A 25,838-nucleotide genomic window follows, 5' to 3' on the forward strand; every position below is an offset into this window, starting at 1 on the left:
AAAGCGCGGGCATTTTATTTAGATTATTTTATCGCCTAATCTGTTTTATTTCTTTAAATAGTGCATGCTGGAATTTCTTCTTTCACTGCTCCTTCTTTTCCAACTGCTTTCTTTTATTAAGTTCTCTAGCTCTGGTGCGGCTATTATGGGTATTATCTATGTATGCATCTTGCAATCGTTTTTTTTGCTCCGACTCCGATGGTTTTGTGTTAATGATTTTCCTTTTATGTAGTAAAAATTTATTTAGCGGAATAATTAAGTAGTACTATTTATTTGTTTACTCACATGCTTGTATGTGTGTATGCAAATTCTTTTATTTATTTAAATATTACACTTAAAGGGGAAATATTAAGCTTTTTTTAGGAACATTATTTTATTATTGGCTAAGTCTACGGAATCCAAAAAAAGTACGAGGACAATAATTTTCCATGTGATCTGCTGCAACAGTCACACTAAGCAATCATTCACTAGAAGCATTTTCGGTCGTTTGGGTATTTTAGTTCACGCTGTACTACAAATATAAAGATATTGGCCCCTATTATGAGCAACATTCGATCTTCGACTGTAGTCGAAAGTGCTGATCGAACGAATTTTCATTTGGTATTATGGTGCTCATTCGTTGAAGAATAGGACTATTGTGAATTTCGATCGCTCGACGCATTTACAATAGATAATTTTTTCTCAGCTGATACAGCAAATCAAAATAAAAGAAAAACCGATTGTGTTGAAATTCTTTGCTAACATTATTTTTAAAAGGTAGAAAAAGTATTTTTTGTGAAAATGAGTACAACGGAGTTGTGGTTCGACGATTCATCGGACGATGAAAGATTAGTGGAACTAGCTAGAAGTAGAAAACAGTTGAGGGACGCATCCAACCACCTAGAAATGGCTTCCACTGAGTAAATTTAGAATTTTCAAAATGTGTTGACGTACTTAATATTACAGAAATTTCCTTACAGATTTTTAAAGAACTTTAGATTATCTAAAGAGCCGTTTGTGAACCTACTGTCCAGTACAGAAAACCAGTTGCAGCAGTGCACCCGAGCCAAATTGATTCCAAATATTTTAAAGCTAGCCACAGTTCTGCGAGTTTGTGCTCAGGGATCGTACCAATTGAGTATTGGTAATAAAGGTATGCCCAATGGTCAACCCAATGTGTAGGATGATGCTGAAGATATTGAAGTGGAGTCAAATAACGGAGAATTAGAAAACATAAGAAATGAAATTTTGAGAATATTATAGAAAAATCTAAAAAGTATCAAATATAAACCTTTACACCACACTTTCTGTTTTATTTTTGTTATAAATTTTCTTTATTCAATTATTCGTCATTCGAAAAAAATATGAAAATGTATTTCTATAAACATCACAAAAAAAAAAAAACCGTTATTAAGCTTAATCCATTTTGCTGCCGTTCTCACTGGTGGTCCCAAGCAATTCAGCTCCGTTGTAAATTCCTCCCATTTTTTTGCTGCTTGAAGTTTGGTGCAAATCCCTTTTGCGAATTGTGGATTCGCCTTTCTAATTGTTGTTTGGTACTCACGACTTTCGCCCTGCATAATATTAACAAAATTAGTATATATTTATTATTTGGTTACTATAAAACCATAAATAATCGCAAACAACTTACACTTTAACAAGTTTTCCCACTATACGCCACACGATCGAAAGCAAAATTGCATTCGACTCTAAATTCGGTAAACAACGAAAATTTCGATAGGGTTGCACCGCTCATAATACCAAATTGACATTCGATTTTCGATCTTCGACAACCAGCGAATATCGAAGATCGAATACAACTCATAATAGGGGCCATTATGTAGCAATATAAATTGCAATATCCTTAAGCTAGCTTTTCGAATATTATAAAAATTTCGATAAATCAACCTTAAAAACAAATTTTCAAAATATTTAGACCATAAAAAATATTTTTCTCTCAATACAACAATTGCTTTTTTGTTTTTCCGTTTTATAAAATTTATTATTTACTATTATATTTCTTTCCTAATAATCAATAATGAACATTTTATTGTTTTTCAAAATATCACATAATAATGAAAACCCTTTTGCATTTGTTTCAACCGATTTTCAAAGCACTTTGTCCAGTAGCGTTTCCAGGGCGGTATTTTCTGGCACAATACCTGGTTTTGAGCGACGTTCCCAGAAGTCGTTAGTCAGCGAACTGCGACCAAGCAAAAATTCAGTCTACCAGTTTTTTACGATGTTAGAAAATAATGATAATAATTTTAGTTCATCGATGCATTCTTGTCTTGTTAGCCCCCGTCGAAAAGTGTGAAAGATAATCTCGCGAAAATGTTCCTGATTCAATTCAAATTTTTTGTCGAGATGAATTTTTAAAACCACTGAAAACAACACTAATAAGGCTCACACATCAAAACGTTCTGGGTGCGTTTATGGTAAAATATGTCAAACTTTCCAACGGAAACGTTTGTTGGCGCCTGAGAACAATTTGCGTGCCGACGGCCAGAAATATATATAGCAACCCTCGTATTTCGGAAAAATTATAAGATTTATGAGCGCGGAACCGATTTGATAATATTTTAAAAAATTTAGTTTTTTCTATAATAAAATCCATTTCAAAAAATCACCTTGGCATGTAAAATTTTATCAATATAATTCAAGTTTTGATATGTGAAAAAAAATTTGAGACTTGAAATGGCTTTCCAATGATACTTCAAAAGTCTCAATCGGTCAAGATTTATCAGAGTTATTGAAATTTATCTTAAATCTAAAATAAAGGTCACAAATATTGACAGTTCATAAAATTTTTCTAAAATTCTTACACAGACCTTTTAAACTTAAGCGCTTTTATTATCCGAGACTATTTTTGAAAAAAATAGTTTTAACAACTAATTTTGATTATGAAAAACTGGGATGCAGTTTTGAATCTGGCCAGCTCATGTAAATCTTTATATTTTTCTGAAATATTTTGGCGGATGTGTTCAAATAAATTCACAATCAATTTTATAATCACGGTAGAACAGCAACTTTTGTTTGGTGAGGCACCCTAATGCATATCTACATTAGACCGGGTCGATTTGTGGGGAGGCAAAAAAATCGCCCATTGCTCTGTGAAAATCATATTCTAGGGATCAAAATAAGAAACTTTGCCGAAGGAACCAATCCTCTAAAACGAGTTCTGATGTCCCCCAATTTGGGTCGAACTTTTAGTGCCATTTGTGGCGAGGCAAAAAAAAATTGGGGGACATCAGAATTCGTTTTAGAGGTATGGTTCCTTCGGCAAAGTTTCTTATTTTGATCCCTAGAATATGATTTTCACAGAGCAATGAGCGATTTTTAAATCGACCCGCGCTAATCTAATTCATAAATCAAATTCATAAGCTCATGAAGGGTCCTAGACAATTGCTTACCAGTTTCGGAATCGGGTGAATGGTATAGGAATATATATGTAGGTACGAGTATACATACTTTCCCAATTCTTATTTATTCTTCCTGCCATCTCGTCCTCTCCAAAGTAATTCATCTCGTTATGCCAACGAGTTATGCTGAATTGGATTTCAGAATCGGTTTTTAGTGCACTCAGCTATACGGATCAAATTTTTATGGTAATGCAAATGCCAAGCACTGCCTTGCCCCAAATCTAGTCTTGTTTTGCGAATAGCTTCATAATACTTTCATATACATGTAGGTATGTAGTAATAAAAGGTGATCAATTTAAAAGTATCGGATTTTAAATTGAAATAAAATAATTGGTTGAGCAATCTTTATTATTTTTGTGTAGATAATCCCTTTCAAATGTTGTCCGCAACTGCGCCATAGTTCGGCCATCCGGAAACACCAATTTTCAATGGCTCGCTGTAAGACTTCAGTCGGCATCTTGTGAATAAGTTTAGTAATGTTGGCTTCCAATGCCTCAATCGGAGTTGTTTTATGCACAACGCATTTATATTTGACACATCTCCACTAATAAAAGTCTAAAGGTGTGATATTACAAGGTAAATTGCTGACCGAAAGGACGACGCAATAAATTCATAGCTTCACGGGCTATATGTCAAATAGCGGCATCTTGTTGGCATCAAATGTTTTGAAGATCTCGGGCTTCAATTTCTGGCACCAATTATGATGGCGCGATAGCGTTCGCCAACCACTGTTACATTGGCGCCAGCTTCGTCTTTAAAGAAATGTTATGATGATTCCTCCAGCGCATAGACCGCTCCAAACGATTGTTTGTTCAGCTCAAATACGGCAATTTTGCTTATTGACGTAGCCATTAAGTGCATTCGGTAGGACGGTTATGTACACCATAAGTTAGCCTGAGCGTGTGATGATCACTTTTCACAGAGGGTCGATTTTCGAAATATGTTACAACTGTACGTTTCGTACGAGGGGTGCCTTTTATTTGGCAGGATTTGGCAACCCTGGTGTGGCAATCTGGAAAATGACAGCTGTATCGCAAAGTTTGACATTTTTTGGCTTTTACATACTCAGAACGTTTTGAAATACCAGCGCTATTTGTGTTGTTTACAGTAACTTAAAAGATTCATCTCGGTCCAAAAATGGAATTAAATCGTGAACATTTTCGTGCGATTATTTTTTACAACTCTCGACGTGGATTAACTCAGCAACATTGCATGGATGAACTTAATTCATTTTTTTGGCGATAAAGCTCCATCAAGGACCAGTGTTTATCGATGGTATGGTGAATTCAATCGTGGTCGTAGTTCACTCCAAGACGAGTTTCGTGAAGGTCGTCCAAAATCAGTTGTTGTTCCGAAAACCATTGATGCTGTGCGCGAACTGATATTGCAAGATCGTCATGTGACCTATCGTGAGATTGAGACAATCTTAGGCATTAATGGGACCAGCATACATTCAATACTGCATAAACATTTGACTGTCGAGCTCTCACACATCGACTCAAACAACTGCATTTTTGAGCACCCAAAACATCGAATTAATGGGTCATCCGCCGTATAGTCCTGACTTGGCATCGAATGACTTCTTTTTATTCCCGTATGTAAAAAACAAACTGAGAGGTCAACGTTTTTCGACACCTGAAGAAGTGGTTGCGGCATTCAGAATGCATGTTTTGGAGATACCTCATTCAGAGTGGCAAAAGTGCTTCGACAATTGGTTCAAACGCATGCAAAAGTGTATAGATCTTCATGGAGAATATTTTGAAAAACAATAAAGTGATCTTCGATGATTAAAATTTGTTTTTGTTCTCTAATCCCGAAATATAAAAGGCACCCCTCGTAAATGTTATTGAGATGTAAGTCTTTTCATGATTAAGGTGGGCCTGTTATCAGTCGGCTTCAAAAATCAATTATGTTTTACTGCAATCGATAGATATATTATAGGAGAATATGCCCTCAAAATTTTATAACGGAATCCAAAGTGATTTCGGGGTTACAGGCCTGTGTACCGTCCCTCGTGTGAGTATACTGTCTACCTTCTAAAAACTTTGAAACACTTAAAGATTAAAAAAAAAGGACGAAAGTTATCATTTCAAACTGATAATCTATATAAACTAATTAACTAACAAAAAAAAAAATCGTTTTTTAATGTTATTTAACACCTTTTTTGAAAAAATAGCGAAAAAAACATTTATTTTCAATAATTAATTGTGTGTTCATTTTTTCATATTCTTATACAAGCGTAGTCTATTATATGCGTGAAAGCTTTCTGAATAAGACAATATATTTCTTTTGTTTCAGGGGAAAACTACGATCGCAATCTTACACACCGAGAAGCTGTGCGAGATCCCTCATATGCCCGCCATTTTATTATTATTTTTATGTTAAAGAATTGTTTATTACTCTTCAATCATGCCTTCAAATAAATGCAAAAGATTATTACTGTGTGTCGCTTTTTTTCGCCTCGAAAAAAAAATTGAGAAAAAACACCTGTTTTTGAAGCCACTGATAAGGGGCCCCCCTTAAATGTCTATGAATACTGAAAAAAATTATTTATTTAGTTTGACAGTAGTCACGTGGGATCTGTCAAGAATCCTATTGGAAAATGTACCTCCAATCTGATCACCCTTTAAATGTGCTTACATGTGCGTACATATATGTATGTGATCACATTGTGATGACAATACTAGCAAAGTAAAAAAATACTTTTCCGAATCAATATAACCGCGAAGCTTAAATTCTAAAGTGAGTGATTAAAATGACTTATTTGTATTTGGGCCACCCTTTCTATTTTGTCTGAATTGATGCAACTGAAGTTGAAATGAATTTCCCCATCCTTTGAGACACTTGGTTCTTGAAGTTCAATAAGTTTTTTTAGAAGGGTATTGTCACCTGGTTGTATGAAACAAAAGTGGGTTTTTAAGGAAAATGCTAAGTATTATATTACAGCAAGCGTATCAAAGGAAATATATATATATATATATAATTGGCGCGTACACCCTTTTTGGGTGTTTGGCCGAGCTCCTCCTCGTATTTGTGGTGTGCGCCTTGATGTTGTTCCACAAATGGAGGGACCTACAGTTTCAAGCCGACTCCGAACGGCAGATATTTTTTTTATGAGGAGCTTTTTCAAGCTGCCAAGGGGCGACCGCTATTAGAAAAATGTATTTCTTAATTTTGGTGTTTTCACCGAGATTCGAACCGACGTTCTCTCTGTGAATTCCGAATTGTAGTTGCGCGCCAACCCATTCAGCTACGGCGGCCGCCAACGGAAATATATTTAAGAAAAATCTACTCCAAAAATATTTTTCGATAGCGTTGCCACCTGAATTGCATTGGAAATATAGCAATTTATGACACATTTTATTTGAGTAATAAAATAAGAATATTAGGTGAAAGGTGTTGCAACAGGTTTTAATAAAAATACTTTAGACTTTTTTCAGAAATCCATTATGCAAAAACTCATATCTTGATTTTAGAAAATTATTTTCTTTCATCGCCGGTGTAAGCATTAAATGTGTATACGAATTTCCAGTACAAAAAGATATTTACAGATTTTAAAGCTTTCATAAATTGAAAATACACTTCGGCTTTTTGGGAATAAGTACCCAACTATTTATCATGATTTATCTTTAAAATGGTTATCGAAAACTACTCAAATTCTCTGCGATCAAGGATACTCGAACAAAGGATACTTGAACTCCCCAAACTGCTTGCCAATTGTCAACTTGTTAAATTTGCATTAAATACAAATCAACAATCATTAAATGCTTGCATGCAAACGAATTTTATAAAAACAACTTTCCATATTCAAGCATTTACAACAAATGTGACAAACCAGTATACCACCACACATACTTAGATACGTATGTGTATGTGCACTTGGGAGGAGGGCAGAGCAAATATGTGCATATGTAAATACGTACGATACGCCTCATTATGAAGCGTTCGCTGAAGCTATACCAATTGCTTCTACTCCTACTGCAAGTTGCCACATAGCGCACTGGCAGCTTAGGAGACAATTGCTGACAATTTGACATGCACCTAAGCAGCTGCCCCGTGCCTGGATGCCCGTCAAATGTCTGTCAATTGAGAAAATCAAATTCAATTCACTGGAATTGTGCAGCTCAGAATTTAATGCCGGGAAGGAGTTCATATGTGGCGCTGAAATAATGCAGGAATTGTCGTTCATACTTGTTTATATATGAATGTATGTATGTATGTACCTTTATATATGTATAAACATGAGTGGCGACAAATGTCGCCAGTTGTCAGTCACACTTCGTGCAACAGAGCAAAATACTCCTGCGTACGTACTTAGTACTTTGTCTGACATTTGAGCTAAGACATTTTGCCTTTTACGCTGCAAAGATGGCATTCGGAGAAATGCTGGTAATTCTGTTGTTGTGCCCATGGCACTGGTTGTTGATTGCCTCATTGGTGTATCTCATTTGTAGGTTGACTGATATCATTGGAGCTTAGGTTGCATGTTACAACTAAGTAGTAAGTTGCATGCATCATTTGATGGCATGTGGGTAGCGTTGTTGGCGTTCAGTGCATTTGTGGCTAATTTAAATTGAATTTTATTAGGTATTAATTACATACAAGAGTGTAAGAAAGGGGTGGATTGAAGGCAATAAGGGTTTAAAAGATCGGATATTTTTGTGAAAATTCTAACATAATTACGAATATTTTTAATTAATTACTAACCAGTTTTTTACATGCCCCACAAAGTTTTAATTGCGTTATTAATCAAAGCGAGTAGTGGAAATGCCACGCCAAAAAACGCATAAATTAATGCTTCACTAATTTGCAACTTTTTAATGGGACTCAAAGGACATACAAATTGTGGATTACTTTACAAAACATGTTTAATGTTCAAAAAATGAGAATTTCACGAAATTTTGCTGCCACAGGATAATAGGCAGCAAAATTATCTATATTTGCAGATAGATAAGTAAAATTGGTGTGTTCGTATGTGTTTTTGATTTAGTATACAATTTTGAATTTCTTATACTTGTTGCATAGTAGACTATCGATAACGGGTGTTTTTTCAGCTGCATGAGAACTATCGATATCGATAACTTTGGTTTGACAGCTGAGAATGCCAAGTAGGCAGGTAGGTGAAATGGTTGATGTACAACTCTGGAACTTCCCAAGTAGCACTAAAGTGCCGTTTTCATACCATTATGAGACTTCCAACATGAAGATTGGCATGTGTGTTTTGTAAGGTTTGGCAAGTCATCATGAAACGTTTAACGCCAGAGCTAGGCTTCCAAAATGGGGAAATTTACTTAAAAAACATCTGTTCGCAAAGTTCATGGAGCACTTCGTCTATTTTACATACGGCTCACACGTTGGTAAATAAATATCATGAATTTATCTACCAGATTATAATAAAAAAATTATTGCAATATTTCTGTTTTGTATTATCATTTTTAGCTCTCAAGCTCTTATTTTAGGGACGTCAACCACGTCGTACCAGAACTTAAAAAATACCGAAGTCCCGGGATGAGAAAACCCAATAATAAATCTACTTTCCTGTAGACTTGTGATCACATAATTAAGTCATTTTACCTTTTTCCAATATTTCCAGCATTTTTCATGCATCATTTTTTTCGTTAATTTTTATAAAATTTAGTTCATTGTTTCATATAATAAAACCCTTAAAAACCGAAGTTCCCAACTTGGCTCAAAATTCACAAATTCGAAAATTTTCCACTTTTTATAGTAAGTTTGAAATTCCTTAAAAACTTGTTCATTTTCGACTATTTTTAGAATTTTGAGAATTTTCCTCTTCATAAAGCACATATTCTGAAGCCAAAGATTCAAAAAATAACTACAGGCGATAATTTTTCTAACAGTTCTCGAGGAAAAATTATTTTATGCGACGTGAAAACAAAAAAAAAACAAAAACTAAGTAAATTGAATAAATTCACTATGCTTTGAAACATTAAAAAATACTTATTTTGTTTTAAACATGATTTTAACATAAAATAAAATAGTAAAAAATAGTGATGTGTACAAATAAAACGAAAAACATAAATTTAGTCTATAAAACCTTGCCTAGAAAAGATAAATTTGAAAAAGTTCCTTATCGCCATTTGCCATGGTCCAAAACTTGCGTAATTTTGTTATGATTTGGTTTCCTTTTTGCTGCCATATAGTCGGCTATAAGTTCTTGTGACTATTCTTCAACTATTTATAAATCTCGCGATTGCCAGTTGTATATTCCTTACCAAGAACTGTGAGCTCTTCACCTTGAGCTAATCTATTAAGTTTCTAATGTAATGGTCTTTCTTTTCACTTTTTTTTGGTTAATCGCAACCATTTTAAGAGAGTATGTATGCCTAAATTTAAATTGAAAGTCAAATACACTATAGAAGACGCTTTTCGAGAGTCGAGAAGTTATAATACGTTCACATAGGTATAAGTAAATGAGCTTAACTCCCAATCCGTAATTAAAAAGCGAGATTTCCTATACAAAATTTCTCTCCCAAAATCTGAGGTTATAAAATAATAAATTATTATTTTTTTTAACATACAACTCTGTGTTTTCTGTGTAATAGATCATTATTTTTACGCGTGTAAAGAAATACGTCAAAGTAAATACTAATTAAAATGGATACCGGCAAAGAAAACAGGTTTGTAGACATAATTCTAATAAAATCTTTGTTAGGTGTTAAATATTAATTATTCATATCAATTATTCATATAACCGAAAGAAAAGCGTGTGTCCTCTTATTACTTGTTATAAAATGTAATATCGAATTTCGAATGCATATTGCTGCCATAATTTTTTGAAGCCTCAGTAAACGTTTACGAAATTCATCAAACTGTTTATTTTTAGCAGCCAATTGAGCAATTAAATTAACTATACCTTCTTCTTGCCTTTTCTTTATATCGTTAATAGTAATTAAACAAACACCGAAATATTCCAAAAACACTGAAATATTCCACCAAGATAAATTATACGAAGAAAAGCCCTTCACAACAGTATTGACAGCTGATTGCCAATTTTGCAGGTAATCCGCCGTATGTGAACGGGTAGATTAATTTTGTGGATTTATATTAATTAAAGCGAACATACTTTTTCTGACGTTATTAACTAGCAATATGTGCAAACATTCTAAAGAAAATGGAAACGGTTTCAACACGATAGAAAAAAGAAAAACCGCATACAAAAATATCGCACAGAAACAAGTTTGACTGTATGCGCAAGACCCCTTTACTCAATGACTTGGTTGGTAATTCAAGAGTTGTTTGAGAATGGTTTGTCGAATTGTAGAATTTAACTTTGTTGTAAATTTTTGACTTTGGTTCAAAATATATTTCAATAAATATGATATTATATCAGAATTATCATGCGATCTGCGGCGAAGCCTCTGACAACCATGATATAACCACGAAGCATAAAAAACTTAAAAGAGCAGCAAACAAGTTTTCACGGCTTCGATTGATTTTAAATAAACAACAACATAATGAACTGCGGAAAATGCAAATGAAAATGTGTCATAAAAGAATTAAAAAGAATTGCATAAAAAAATGTAAATCCATGAAAATTCATGTGCTCGCGTGCCCGAAGAATAACTCGCGCTGCAGGTCTCCTAAAAAGGGAGTAAATAAAAGAAGGAATAAATTAAAAAAAAGCAGTTCAACCACTTTTTTGCATAATTTCGGAATAAATTACAAGCATCCGAAGTTGCTCATATTTTTATAACGCTTTCAAATATATTTTTTTGGTGGCACTTATTTGGCAGTTTTACAAACTTCGCCGCGCAATTTGAATAAACAAAAAAGAATAACAGAATTAATTCATTAAAATGAAATTTGTTGATCATTTTTTAACGCTATGAATGGCTTGCGGTAGTGAAGTTATAAATAAAGCCACGAGTGAGCAACAACAACAAATACTTATTACTTAATGAACTTAGGGAAAATTATTGCGCTTACAGTTAGGCTTATGGGGGTTGCGGAGGGTTGTCTCACAGTTCACAGTGGTCAGCCGACCCTTTGCGCACACATACATATGTTTCTGTATATGGAACAAAAAATCTTTAAAAATACTAATTAATATGCAAGGGTTGTCTTAAGAAACAAGAAGTAAGAAATTCTGAAGTGCAAAGTGTAAAATAAGCAAATTTTTAAAATTTAATTATTTGTACTTGATTAATGTTGGCTTAGCAGCGGTTGCCTACATCAAAGAAAGGGTTTATGTATTTGGATATAATGCTGGAATGTTGATGCGAGCTATTAGCGATCTGAGCAAACATTTTTCCTGTATTCCCATTTTTCGATAAACAAGATATTAATTGACATTTGACATTGATTTTTACATACATATGCACGTATCAATCCTTTCGTTTCGTCATTTTGTATTTTGCTGTTGCCAAGGCAAAATCAAAAACTACAATTCTCTTTTCATAAACGGGCGATATTTGCTATCTATCCTTCATTTGCACGATTGGCGAAAGAGGTGGTAAGTATGATAATGTGATTGCAGAAAACACATTGCTGCTTTTGTATGGGTAGTAGTGGTAATATTTTGGCTATCCTTCCATTAGAGATCATTTTAGTTTGTTATACCAACCGGTCTGTGGTACCATAACGACCCGGATTTATATCAGGCCAAAGATTGTCACTTCAGCAGCATTTTCCCTTCATATATTTGCAATATATATGTTGCTAGAACAATAACAACCAAATATATGCCAGAAAACTTACAATGGTAATAAGTTGTTCTGGAATAATCGAAATACTTCCTTACCAAAAGTTTGATAATTTCTGGCGTCCTTTAATTTACCGATATAAGGGTTTTACGTTTGGGTGATAAAAACTGAAATCTGCTGGGTAAGTACTAGAATAAGATACTTGAGCTCAAGGAGCTTTGGAACGAAAATACTCATATATCATGCAAGGTGCCGCAAAATTACATCGTACGTTAATTATATTTGGCTTCAAAGGGTCAAAATAAATATTTTCATCAATCAAAATCATTTTTTTATTGAGTGAAAAAATTATTCAAAAATGAAATTGGATGATTAATTTTGCGCCACTTTGCACTTGAGGATCCAACTATTTCAGATATAATAAAAAATGTAAAAAGGCGATCTCTATGTACGGTGAAAACACAATTTAAATATCTGAGATTCGAAAACGCATGGCAGACTTTATCTTTTCAGCCTGTAACTCCTTGAAGAGAAAAAAATGGCAAAATTTAAACCAATTAATAGCATGAAATTGCACTGAATTACGGCAGGGATGGATTTCTTGCAGGCGGTTATTTTTACGACGGAAAATAATTAGATTCATTTCTATTTCAGTTGAAGATTCCGGGCTACTTTACTGATCATTCGAAGACAATTTGTTTATTTACAAGCAACATCTGGCAAATAAGAAGCAAATAATGTTCGATTTCAACAAGAAAACCCACAATGAGCTTCAATCAATTGCTTCATAATTATAGAAAACGAGAAGATTTCATCACAAAATTAATTTTATTGTAACCACAAAATGCCAACTGAAAACCGTCCCCGTCGCAATTCCTAATCACCATCCGTCAACCCGCTGTCTTACCCCAATTCTGTTTTGCGCCTAAGGTGAACCATACTATATGTATATCTAAGATTGCCTGTGTGTAGCAGAGGAATTTGAATCCCTGCCAATAGTATAAACTGCGTTTAGTAATTACAGCGCAGGGACTTATTGACAAGTTTTGACAATTCCTTTCTTTCTTATTTAATTTTAATAATTTTTTTTGGAAAAAATTCAACAAATTTTCATCAAAAATTCACAATTTTTATTCAAAATTTTTAGAATATTTTAAGTATGCAAGATAATAAATCCATTGAAATTGAATGCAAGTTTGTAGTGGCTCAAAAACCGAGTTGAGTTTTTGTTATTAATGAAAAGGCATACTCTGAGGTGTCTAATGGAACCAATTGGATAGGTTGCCAACACGCGAGCAAACAACATACCAGAATACGGTGGTTACTTTTGAATGCCCAATAATGGAAGTGCAGTAAAATAATAATGAAAAATTCTTTACTGTTTTTAAAAACATTCTCATTAGAAGTCAATATACTTCTTCTTTTATACTTGTTTGAATAAAAGGAATTTACACACTGAGAAGTGGATACTTCCAAAACGAGCTCCTAAAACCACTTTGACCTTGCTTTTTATTCTTGATGATTGAGAAAAAAAAAGAAATAATTAAGTGCTAAATCAAGGTTGTTAGGTTGATGACTCATTATTTCGATCTTATGAGTGCTCAAAAACTCTCTTGTGTGAGCTTTTACCAGTAAGATTAATCTTCGACGGTTGGTTTTACTTAATACCACTCAGAGTTGACTGTTTTAAGTGTCAGTTGCGATATTACCAGATTTCACGAATATTTCCGATCATTTGCTTTGAGGTGCTTCTTCCGCGAACAACATTTACTGAATTAAGCTCGTCTTGGAACACCCATACTGTCGATTGCTGTTTTATTTCCGACTCATATGCATAGATCCTTCATTCGTTACCTCACATTTCTTCCACACTTCTTCACACCAATCGACACGAGTCCTTTCTTGGATAACTGTCAAATATGCAATATCCACCGAGAACAAATATTCTTGACGAGCAAATGTCCATGCGATATTGAATATACTCGTATGCTGATGCCAAAAATGATTCTATCCCAATTCAATTGCTGCAGTGTTTCTAAAGCAAGAACCGTTTTCGGACGGTCCTCACAAAATTCATTCTACAAGGATCGACGGCTACGTTGGAATTCTTTGTACTGGCAATGACCTATACTGAAACACCCAATGCTTGTCAATATTTACCCTTCCAACACTTTTTCACTTTTTTCTTTATTTCTATTACGATAAAACGATTTGTACATTTTCCATACCCATTGAGTGGCGCTGTATTATACCGTGAGATTTAGCATCTTTGGGCACAATCATCTTGCGGTAAAAATATGTGTTCGCATTGGATTCCACACAACTCAGAAAAAACCCTGCAAATTCGACTGGTCAAAGTAGTTCGAAAATTGTTTCGAACGCATGCAAAAGTGTATTCATAAGCATAGAGAATCTTTAAAAAAACTAGATATAAAACTGTTTTCAACCGCCAATGTATAGTTCTCCTTTGTTAGGTCGGAAATATAAATAGGGGGTAGCCCCGTACCAATATGACATCGAAACGAAACAACAATCAGTTAAAAATTGCCTCAAAACTACAATTCCACCCAAACCCCACTGGCCACGTTCCTTTATAAAATGCGCGCTTATCCCCGCTGAGACTACTTCACTTCTTAATAGATACATGTACATATCGTCCCCTTAGTATAACAATAGCCTATGTGCTCATAGGCTATTATTTTTTTATTGAATTTTTGGATTCTCCATCGTCGATTTTATATGTGGTCAAAATTTTGTCAACTTCTAGTTCCACAAAGTGGGTCAAAACGTCAGTCAAAAAATAATAAATATTTACAGACATACCGAGATTTGAGTGAGAGCTACTTTCGACAAAAAGTTTGAAATTCATTTTCTCAAAACATCAAAAAATTTATAGGCTATTTTAATACTAAGGGGACGATATATACAAGTACGTGCATTCTTCGAAAAAGTTTAAAATTATGGGAAAAACAAATAAGCTTATCGATTCAATAAATATGTTTCCTGAGGTAATAAAAAATTCTTCATTTCAGTTATTTCTTCATTAAGCGGCGGCATCGCTCACTTATTTCCAATTTGAAGAGCTCATTTTTTACCGCAATGCTTTGATAGAGTCGGTTTGGTTTTTAGCTTTCTAATTTTCTTCGAAACACATTTTTCGGGATAAAACTCATTTAATATACACAATTTCTCAAGAGAAATTGCCTAATAATGTACTCGTTTATCAAGTTTTGGTATATGACATAGGTTGATATAATGAAACACGTCTTGAATTGTGATATAGCTTCCAATACATCTGAAATATGTCCATGGTTGGTTTGTTGGTTAGAGTGGTGATTTATCCAGAATCCAACTAGCGCTTCCGCACCATTTTTTTGCCACATTCTCGTTACCAACTTGTTTAACATTTATTCACGGCATAACTATATCCAGTCTGTGCGGTTTAAGAACTTTAATAGGTGGTTTACATCTAAGCCAGACAGTTGTTCTAGACCCTCGAACATCGGTTTGCCGAGGGTTTACATTATGTCCTTCAATAGCGCAGGGCATTCAACGAGAAAGTGGAAGATTGTTTCCTTTTTCTCCTGTTGTTTACAACTGTGACAGTATGTGTTGTGAGGGATGCCCATTCTGACTGCTTGTTCTCCGATAGACCAAAAGCCAGTTATGGCTGCCGTTAGACTCCAGGCGTCCCATCGTTTCATGTTTAACAATGTTGACGATTGTTTGAGGTTGTAGGTGGGCCATAACGTTCTGCTAATTTTGCATTTCGTGTGGTCTCTCCATCTACAATCCGCGATTCGGAGGTATTTTAGGAAAATTGTACTCTTGACTGCACCTAATGGTGTGTGTACCGATTCTGCAAGAGCACTATTCATGTCAGATCCCCCTCTTGCCAGTTCATCTGTTTCTTCGTTACCTTCAATATTCCGATGTCCCCTGACCCAAATTAAGGTAACATTATGGTTTTTACGCAAGGTGGAAAGGCTATTCCTACTTTGTTCCATCACCATAGAGGTTGTTGTACCTGAATCCAGTGCCTCGTTTGCAGCTTGGCTTTCCGAAAGAAAAGCGATATTCCCCTTAAAAGAGAAATCTGTGATTAGTAGCCTACAAGCTTCCCCAATTGCAAGTACTTCCGCGTGGAATACAATGCACGCAATAGGGAGACGCACAGATTTTTCAATTTTAAGTCTATAAGCTCCAACACCACAATCCATTTTAGAGCCGTCTGTGTAGACTGTAGAGTTGAAGTTGTTTCCTTAGATGGAAAGAGAGTGGCAAAATTCCTATTGAATGTTACCGTCGGGACCCGCCGCCTCGGCGCTCAGACTCAAATGGAAAGACCGGTGGTTTGGCCACGCTTCTATTTTGCACTCTCTGATTAGTCACAAACAAGAAATATACTACTCTATCCCTAGACTCACCTTTGAAAAGCTCTTCATGACGAGTATACCGTGAAGAAGGGAGTGGCAGACACCGAGGCCATGGAGAAGGGGGAAACAAAGTTTTATACAGATGGTTCCAAGCTAGACGATAAGGTTGGCTGTGAAGTTTTCTCTAAGGAATTAGGACTGGAACTATCCGTTCTACTACCAGACTACTGCCTCTGCCTGAGGTTCTAGCTATAAAAGAAGTGGCTACATATCTAAGTACGCACGCCGTAACAAAAACGACTATAAATATATTCTCGGATAACCGGGCGGCCATCAAATCAATGAATGCGGCTTTACTAATATCGCCGGGCGGCCCTAAATTATATTAGATACGTAGTCAAGGTCAGCCTTATTTGGGTTCCGAGGCATAGAGATATTGGTGGAAACTGTAAAGCTGATGAGCTAGCCAGAAAAGGGATTGCTCTTCAACTGCTCAGTGATAAAAGTACCATTGGATTACCCATGGCCACGAGTAAACTAATAATAAAGAACCACATTATCCAAGAGGCCAATAGGAATATAACCAAGGTTTAGACACGCTTTGAAAATTTCCATTAACCATCGTAGAATATTATCAAGAGTTTCTTGTAACAGCTTCAAAAAATCCCGACAGGGTCTGGAGATTTGAAAGGTGAAAATGATTTGATTGCTCACACAACCTTCTCTTTTGTGACTATTACATCGGCAAGAAGCTGTGGGATATAGCGGCTCCGCCGGATTCTCCCAGCATCGCTATCTTAAAATAGGTGTTTAAGAAGTTCTGCCGTAGAAGTCCAAGTGCCATCTGGCCTCTTGATCTAAGAAACCATTGAATGATTTTTGGACAAAATGCAGCTGAGCCTCGCAGAAGCTCTGGTAGGTTCGATCGAAAAACTAAAATCTCTCCAGCTCTCCTTCTTGGCGGCCCTAGTTGCCTTTTTGTACTGTCTCCGACGTTCTCTGTACAATTGCCAATTACCTGTTGAGTAGCTGATATTAAAATTTGATCAGGCTTCTTCCCTTAATTTCGATAAGATAAGATTTTTTGCTATACTTAATTTGACACGACGTTTTGTAGGCCCTATTGAATGTCTTCTCCAATATTGTAACCCTACACTCAAGTTTTTCCATGAGAGTGATTTGTACATACACACACGGAAAAATTATTCACATACAACTAATTTTGGATGTAAGAAGCTGCATCTTAAAAAAATTAATGCAATTAAAAATGTTATTCTAAGAAAAATACAGGTAGGTATATATTGTTTATTTAAAACTAATATAAACTTAACAAAACTTTACTTCATAAATAAAATATTAGCGAAAATCATACGATCTCTCATATTTTCAAGGGACAAAATTATTCACACAAAGTATCATATGAATTTTAAATTTTAACTGATTTCAAAGCATCCATACTCAGAACTAAAAGTGTTGGCTTTATGAAAGAAAGAAAATTCCACAGAGCAGCTGTTGAGTTATTGTATTTTACTTATATGTACAAACATGCATGCATATACATGCATACATACATATTAGTAAGCACACTCGTACATATAAATTATACGTTCGAGTCATTTCATTACATTTATTTTGTTTTGAAAAACAAAAAAAAAAAAGCATTTTATATGCCATTATTTTATACTCGCAGTCTCAGAGCACGTCAGAAAGAAAAAAATGTAAATGATTCGCAATTAAAACGCATTTTATGGCCACTCAAGTCGGATTCGGGCTTTTTGCTCGTATTTTAAGTTTTATTACTTTCCTTTAATTGGTTGGTAAAGATGATAAGTTTGTAGCAACGTTTTTAAGGCTTCTAATTTTTTAATTTTGTATCTAATTTTCTACCTCTCTACTTACTCTATTTACCTCAGAGACTAATGGAATCTATGGTAGGAATTCCAGCATTGAATATAAGCAGCATGACAGATAAATAAGAAAAATGTAAAAATATTATTCGGAGAAAAGTTGTTTGCATTAAATGATGGTAATGGCCGAATGCTCGATTCATCCCATGGCAGATTTCTCTATAATTGGCAATTCACTTTTAAAAGCTTTTGTGGCCTCTAATCTGTTTAGCACAAGACGAATACTGGTAGTGAGAAAGTGTGGCAAAAAACTGCGTTGAATATAATAATATTCTCCAATTCCCCATGGCGTCATCATAGTTAACTAATTTTTAATTAGTTCTGCTGTTAGTTGCTATATCAGAGATTCCCCGATTGTGTGCGAAACTCTGTGGTGAAGTTTGCTATTGGGAAAAGAAAAATTGGAACGGATGAAGGAAATGTTGACTGTTTCCGTGCGTTGAAATATTTTTTGCTCTTTTCCAAATCTGATTTTAAGTAATCTGTTAATCCAACATTTATTGAAAAATATATTCCGGGAAATTTTAGTCAATATCTCTGGATTAGGGATCCATTCCACAAAGTCAAAAAACTCCATTCTAATAAATAAAGTGTACTCAAGTAAGAAACTAAACATCTAATTAATTTTATAATACAGTCGTGTCTGGATATACTGAACGCCCACAGTGAACGCATACAGTGAACACTGAAATTTTTAGATGGATACGCTAAACGGTGAACAATTAAAAAGCTCTAAATAGAGAACATAATTTTAACAGCAACTCCAAGCAGAAGCAACAAAAAGGAAATAGTCAGAAAGCAAAGTGTTTGTTGATCGCTAGAAAATATGCTGTTATTTATAAATGGATAGTGCCATCATACCTTCGAGGAAATTCTCTTTGTTAAAGAAAATATTAGAAATTATTGGAAGTATTGGAAATGGCGCTAGTTAGAGTTTCACCTTTGGCAAAAATATATGGAGTAGCTAAATCAATTATTCGATATTCGGCTGGGTCCCAGCCGTGGGCTGCTTGCCACCAAACTTGTTACCTGAAACTTTCGCACCCCTTAACGAATCAAATTTTACTTGGGCATCACGTAAACGTCGAATATTGTAACGCGAACAAAATCTACGACGAGCAGTTGCACATGAATCATTGGCTTTGTAATATGTTTCGCTTGCGGACGCACGTTGCTTACTCGTCCTCTGTGACATCGTGACTAAATAAATAATCCGCACGAATAATGAAGCCAACGCGTAAGAAAGGAAGATTTATAAAAGTGTAAAACAAAACACGGGCGGCCGCCGTAGCCGAATGGGTTGGTGCGTGATTTCCATTCGGAATTCACAGAGAGGTCGTTGGTTCGAATCTCGGTGAAAGCAAAATTAATAAAAACATTTTTTTAATAGCGGTCGCCCCTCGGCAGGCAATGGCAAACCTCCGAGTGTATGTTATTTCTGCCATGAAAAAGCTCCTCATAAAAATATCGGCCGTTCGGAGTCGGCTTGAAACTGTAAGTCCCTCCATTTGTGGAACAACATTAAGACGCACACCACAAATAGGAGGAGAAGCTCGGCCAAACACCTAACAGAGGTGTACGCGCCAATTATTTATTTATTTTAAAACATAACCACTTTGAAAACCTTTACACTGCACACATTTTTCAATACTAACAATGCAAAAATATTCAAAATTATGAAACATTTTTCAGTTAACTTTTTATTATACTTAAGCTAAAAAATAAACAAATTTTCAGAAAAATCTCGTATATATTAGGTGCGTAGCTAAGTTGCAGTGTGTGCTAGTCTATTCTAATATAACATAACCTAAACATCATAAACTAAGCTTAGACATATCGTAAAGAAACTGCTTCGACACATTAGTGATCGTGTTTTAATATCATATACTTTTGGTTTTGTGAAAATGACTGATTTTGTGCCGAATAATCGTCATTTGCGGGAAGTGTTGATTTGCCTCTTTCATTCGAAAAAAAACGGCGGCTGAAGCGCATCGAGTCCTACAAAAAGTTTATGCAGATGCTGCTTTAAGGGAAAAAACGTGCCGAGATTGGTTCCGTCGCTTCAAAGACGATAATTTTAATGTTGACGACCGTCCCCGTGAAGGAAGGCCAAAAACCTTCGAAGACGCTGAATTGGAGGTATTGTTCAATGAGGATCCGTGTGAAACGCAAGAAGAGCTTGCTTCAGTATTAGGAGTTACCCGCCAATCCATTTCCAAGCGATTGCATGCTTTGGGAATGATTCAGAAACAGAGGATTTGGGTTCCTTATGAATTAAAACCAAGGGATGTTGAACGTCGATTTTTCGCCTGTGAACAACTGCTCCAGCGGCAAAAAAGGAAGGGTTTTCTTCATCGCATCGTGACGGGATGGATGAAAAATGGATTCAATACAGCAATACAAAGAAAAGAAAGTCATGGGAACTGCCCGGTCATGCTTCACGTCGTCGCCTCGGCCGAATATTCACGCTGTGGAGGTTATGGTATGTATTTGGTGGGACCCAGTTGTTGTTATTTCTTATGAACTGTTAAGACCAAGTGAAACCATCACTGAGGATCGGTATCAACTTCAATTGATGCGATTGAGCCGAGCACTGCACAAACCCGTTAAAACCTACCTGGAAACACTGAAATGGGAAGTCCTACCCCACCCGCCATATTCTCCAGATATTGCGCTGTCCGTTTATCACACCGTCACATGGTCTAGCTGACCAGCAGTTCCATTCATATGAAGACATCAAAAAATAACTTGATCCGTGGATAGCCTCAAAAGATGAACAGTTTTACCACGACGGTATACGAGATCTACCAAAAAGATGGAAAAAAGTAGTAGCCAGCGATGGGAAATACTTTCAATGATTCACTTGTAACCATTTTTTCAGAATAAAGTTGTATTTTCATCAAAAAAAACAACGAGAACTTAGTTGCGCACCTAATAATTAAATAACAATTATTAATAGAGCTGGATGTTCAATACTCATTCTAGCGTTTGGGAGGGCGTCCGGATGGCCTCGTAGTCCTCGGTTTTCTCGTCATTGCAGTTTTCCCGGTTTGCATACGATCTCTGCGAGAATGTCATGTGATTGATCGCAATGTTGCCATCTCAACTCATCATGTGGTTGTTTACTTCGGCTGTTAATTCTATATAATATTCGATTGGATTAACATATTTGTTGATCGAGCTTTTTTATATTTCTCTTCAGATTCTCTCTACAACTCTTTAGTTAGTTCGAAGCTCGAGTACGCTTCTATTATATGGAATCTGATGTATGGTTACCATGGCACTAGAATAGAAAGGGTGCAATGCGAATTCATTAGTTTTGCACTCCAATTGATAGAATTTAATTTTTGTTTCACGCTGTATGTTAATTATTGTGGTTTAAAGGCACTTGAAAGCAGAATAATTCTCCCATCCTTTACTTGTATGCTTGCTTACGACATAATCAGTGGTTCCATTGAATGCTCTGAACTTCTCCGGCTAATAAGTTTGAATATACTCAGCAAAGTTCTTATGTCTAAGCCCATTTTATCTCAATATCCTAATAGCCAATTATCTTTCTCATGCACCTATAACTAGAGCACTTTTGGAGTATAATAATAGTAATAAAACCCACGGATGGAATGTTTGCCTAAGAGGCAAAGCTACGGAAGTGTATCTCAACACATGCATACGCCAGACGACGGCAGCTATAACCTTAGTAGTTTTTTGTACGCAATGCAAACTGGTTCTAATTACCATGGAATGTGAAGATTTTCCATTAGGCCTCCAAATGTATAGGATACCATAAAATTTAATTTTCGAATTTAAATTTAGGTTTTTATAAATTTTCGCCATTATATATTATTACGGAGAACTTGCAGTCATAGGCAAGTAACGAAAGCAAATACTCTAAATACTTAATTATGTAATGGAATCGCCACTGCTCTATTCCTTCTGTTAGATAACAATTCTTATTGCAAATAAAAATCTGCACATTGTAAATGTAACTATAACACGTTTTTCTTAATCGATTAAGCAAATTAAACATTCGTATATTTTGTAAATTATAGTTAACCATTTAAGGGATTTTTTCACATCTCATAGATTTAGAATTAATTTTAATTTAAGAAAAATAATAATTACACAGTTAGCTTATTTCTGGACAATTGTTTTCAATAACTAACACTCTAAAGGATTTCAATCGATGTAGCGTTAACGAGTTTCGTGATAAAAGTGCAACTTTTCTTAACAAGTATTTTTTTTGCCGACTATTTTCTCATCATCAATATCTTTTCCATATCAAATCAAACTGTAAAGCAATATTTGTCACTTCCTCTTCCATATTCTTAACGCACAACTTTGATGTCGTTGGTGAAGCAGCATATTTGTCCGGTGGGCGCCTTCAGCGTCCATTTGATTGTGTACGAACTTAGTGGGAATTTGCTTTCGATCGGCACATCTATGGTGTATGTCTGACGTTGATTAGCAACAGTCGGGCAGGGTGTGTACTTGCATGCCTCCTTGTCCATGGTGATCAACGGGAGGTCCTGTGTAGCGCTCTTCTGCCAAGACAAGCCGGCTTCCAACGTCTCCGCAGCGAAATTGGGCGTGAAGTCGAAGGACATAGTGGCCGGACGGCGGCGACGTATATGGCATGCCAAATGCTCGCTAGCCTGTGGACAAGGATCGATGCGTGCTTCGTGTATGGTGCAGGCGTCGACATCGCCGCACGGCTTGAAATCTACAATCTCAGCGAAGGTAAACGCAATCGCTCCTATTAAAATGCAGATTTGTAACAGCGACATTTGTGTTTCTTTGTTTCTCTGCTTTACAAATAGCACAAACTCTTCCCGTGAGTTACTCGCTTCGAAATGCTACGTAGAACTGGAAGCTTTGAGTGCTCTTAACTGCAATTAATAGATTTCATTGAGTATTGAATGGAAAAGTAGATTAATAAGACTGAATTGGAGTCTACATATGAAGAATTGCAGATCTTTAAAGCGCTCAATCGCTGAAATGCGCGATGACCTTTGACTGCGCTCAACTGATAAGCTTCGGGTCGATTCTAGCTTTCGAATTAGTACACTTTATATGATCGATATTTTTACTTAATAAATATGTATAGGGTGATTCAAGAATGATGCAGATTCTTGACAGCAATAACTTATGATATTTTAATTTTATTTAAACTTTTTTTTTTTCTTTTTTAGATAGTTGGTACTACATACTTTGGTACATTTAGTCATAGGGCGATACGTAAAAGTGATCCAGTCGTGCTACAAGTGGTGCATTTCGCGCATTGCAAAAAAATATCACTTTGCGCGATTAAACACATTTACTCCTAAACTGATACTTTAGTAAGCAAAACTGTCGCACTTGGGGTATTGAAAGTCCAGATGTCATTAGAGAAAAAACTGTGGACGCACAACGAGTCACTTGTGTGTGGTCTTTTCACGCTGCTGCGGTGAACGGTGAATGTTATCGCGAGTTAAGTGACATTGACTTGAAAAATATGTGGTTTCAGCAGGACGCTGCCGCTTGCTACAGAGCGCCCGAAAACATAGCCTATTACGAATGAAGTTCACAGGAAGCATTATGTCACGAAACATCGAGGTCAAATAGCTGCCGAGATTTGGTGATTTGACACCATTGGACTTCTCTCTCTCGGACTACGAGGCAATTATGGTCTATGCCAATTAACTGAAAAATGAAATCATAAGCATTATAATTCTTGGAAAATTTTGATATGCCCCTTCTGTGTTGCTAGAAGAGTCCGGAATGGGCGTTTAATGAATTTTGTGTTAAATTCCATAGATGAAAAGACATGATGAAATTAACGAACAAAAAAAAAAGAAAAAAAAAAAAATTCAATAAGTTTTGTTGTGCTTTATTTAAAAGAAAATTTGCACTCTTGTCGAATAACCCTGTATATATAAGCGTATTAATGGTCGAGAGTTATCTGTACGAACAGAAGCTTTACTAGACAAAGAAATCTACAATTTTGTTCATCACCTAATCATCTATACACTCCAGCAATAACATTTTGCTTATTATTTGTATGTATAGAATTTCAAACATAATGTTCACGTAATGAATTATTGAATGGCCGGATTTGTTTTCCGTCACTTGCTGTTATTGTACCATCCGAAATTCGAGTGTAATCTCTTACTCAGTATATTTATATCTGCTGATGTTGGGGTTTCGTCTAAAACTGGCATCGAAGGTGGCGTGTCGCGGTAAATAAAAATTTCCAATCTTTGCCGATAAAATATATATTCGTACATATACCTTCGAACATGCATATAAAAAGCTATAGTGAGCAAGCCAAACAAAACAGCCAGGTGGAGACTTTTGTTGATAATGACATAATTTAATGAAATAATATGATATTTCTGATCACATTTATTATATTTATGATGCCCACATTTATGAATGATTTCCGATTGACCTACAGGATATGGCCTATTCAATACGAGATTATAGCTTTCAATGAGGCCTTAAAGTTAATTTTTCAAAGTCTAAATGTATGCTGTTTAGGGAGCGCACCGGAACTCCTGTTGCATATAGTTGGATGTTTGGAATTAAAGCATTCCGGCTCTAAAACAGCAATAAAAGCTACTTCTCTAAAATTTATAAATAACCCTCAGATTTCCATTTCTAAAATACTAAAAATCTTTGATGCGTGGTCAAGATCGATTATGTTTTACGGTTCACAAGTTTGGGGTGTAGAAAAATTGGAGCCAGTCGAGAGACTTTCGTGTTTATTTATTAAAAAACTGATCTTTTTGCTTGCGAACACGCCGAATCACATGATTCACTTCGAAACCAATTTGATTCGACACTACTCTTAGAGCTCATATGTCTAATGCTTGCACTGTTTTTCTTTGCCCAATGACAAACTTCCGCGTATCCTTGCTAAAGAGACAGTGCGCTTTGGTGTACACTGGGTTAAAAATGGGAAATTTATCGCTAACTTTGAATATGGAACCTCTAAAAATCTTTTCTTCTGCATCCTTGAGGGCATATGTATATTCCTCAGTTTATGGAAAAACTAAATGTCAAAGATTTCTCAGTATTTTTAAACTCAGCCAAAAAATCTAATATATATCTCACGATTTGTATCCTGGGTTATCACTTACAAACATCAACTATTTCAGGGACGACTTGTCTGCTAATAAGTTTGATCTTTCGTGCGGGATCCCTAATCTAAATACAAAACCTTTTAAAAAAGTAACTACCACGACTTGTCCCGTATGCCATTTTATCTGTCCTGTCTATACAAAATTTTGTTGTGAATATTTTGGGGAAAATACATTGAATCTCTTATAAATAAACATGATTTTGAACGGTTGTGATTATAATGCGCTGTACAAATTATTATCTAGCTGCCTGATATGTGAACGAGTGCTGAACGTACTGGTTTCAGCGAACTGTCAGATACCCGAAAACGATCGATTTTAACCAAAGATGTAAGTAAATTGTAAAAATATATAATTATTTGTGGTTTTT

At 35.5% G+C, this 25,838-nt stretch overlaps 2 protein-coding genes across 2 annotated transcripts; one reads left to right on the forward strand and one right to left on the reverse strand.

Annotated features, from left to right (window-relative positions):
- Positions 1 to 580: 580 nt before the first annotated feature.
- On the forward strand, positions 581 to 1,161 carry LOC128868805 (uncharacterized). The gene is made up of 2 exons (XM_054111369.1): positions 581 to 899; positions 960 to 1,161. Exons 1-2 carry the CDS (start codon positions 781 to 783, stop codon positions 1,159 to 1,161), a joined length of 321 nt encoding a protein of 106 aa, XP_053967344.1. The 5' UTR covers positions 581 to 780.
- Positions 1,162 to 22,459: 21,298 nt separating this feature from the next.
- LOC128871984 (MD-2-related lipid-recognition protein-like) lies at positions 22,460 to 23,247 on the reverse strand. Its single transcript, XM_054114215.1, has one exon. It carries the CDS (start codon positions 23,132 to 23,134, stop codon positions 22,676 to 22,678), a length of 459 nt encoding a protein of 152 aa, XP_053970190.1. The 5' UTR covers positions 23,135 to 23,247; the 3' UTR covers positions 22,460 to 22,675.
- Between the last annotated feature and the right edge of the window lie 2,591 nt (positions 23,248 to 25,838).

Source organism: Anastrepha ludens, chromosome 2 (genome assembly GCF_028408465.1).
Source record: "Anastrepha ludens isolate Willacy chromosome 2, idAnaLude1.1, whole genome shotgun sequence".
NCBI lineage: Eukaryota > Metazoa > Arthropoda > Insecta > Diptera > Tephritidae > Anastrepha > Anastrepha ludens.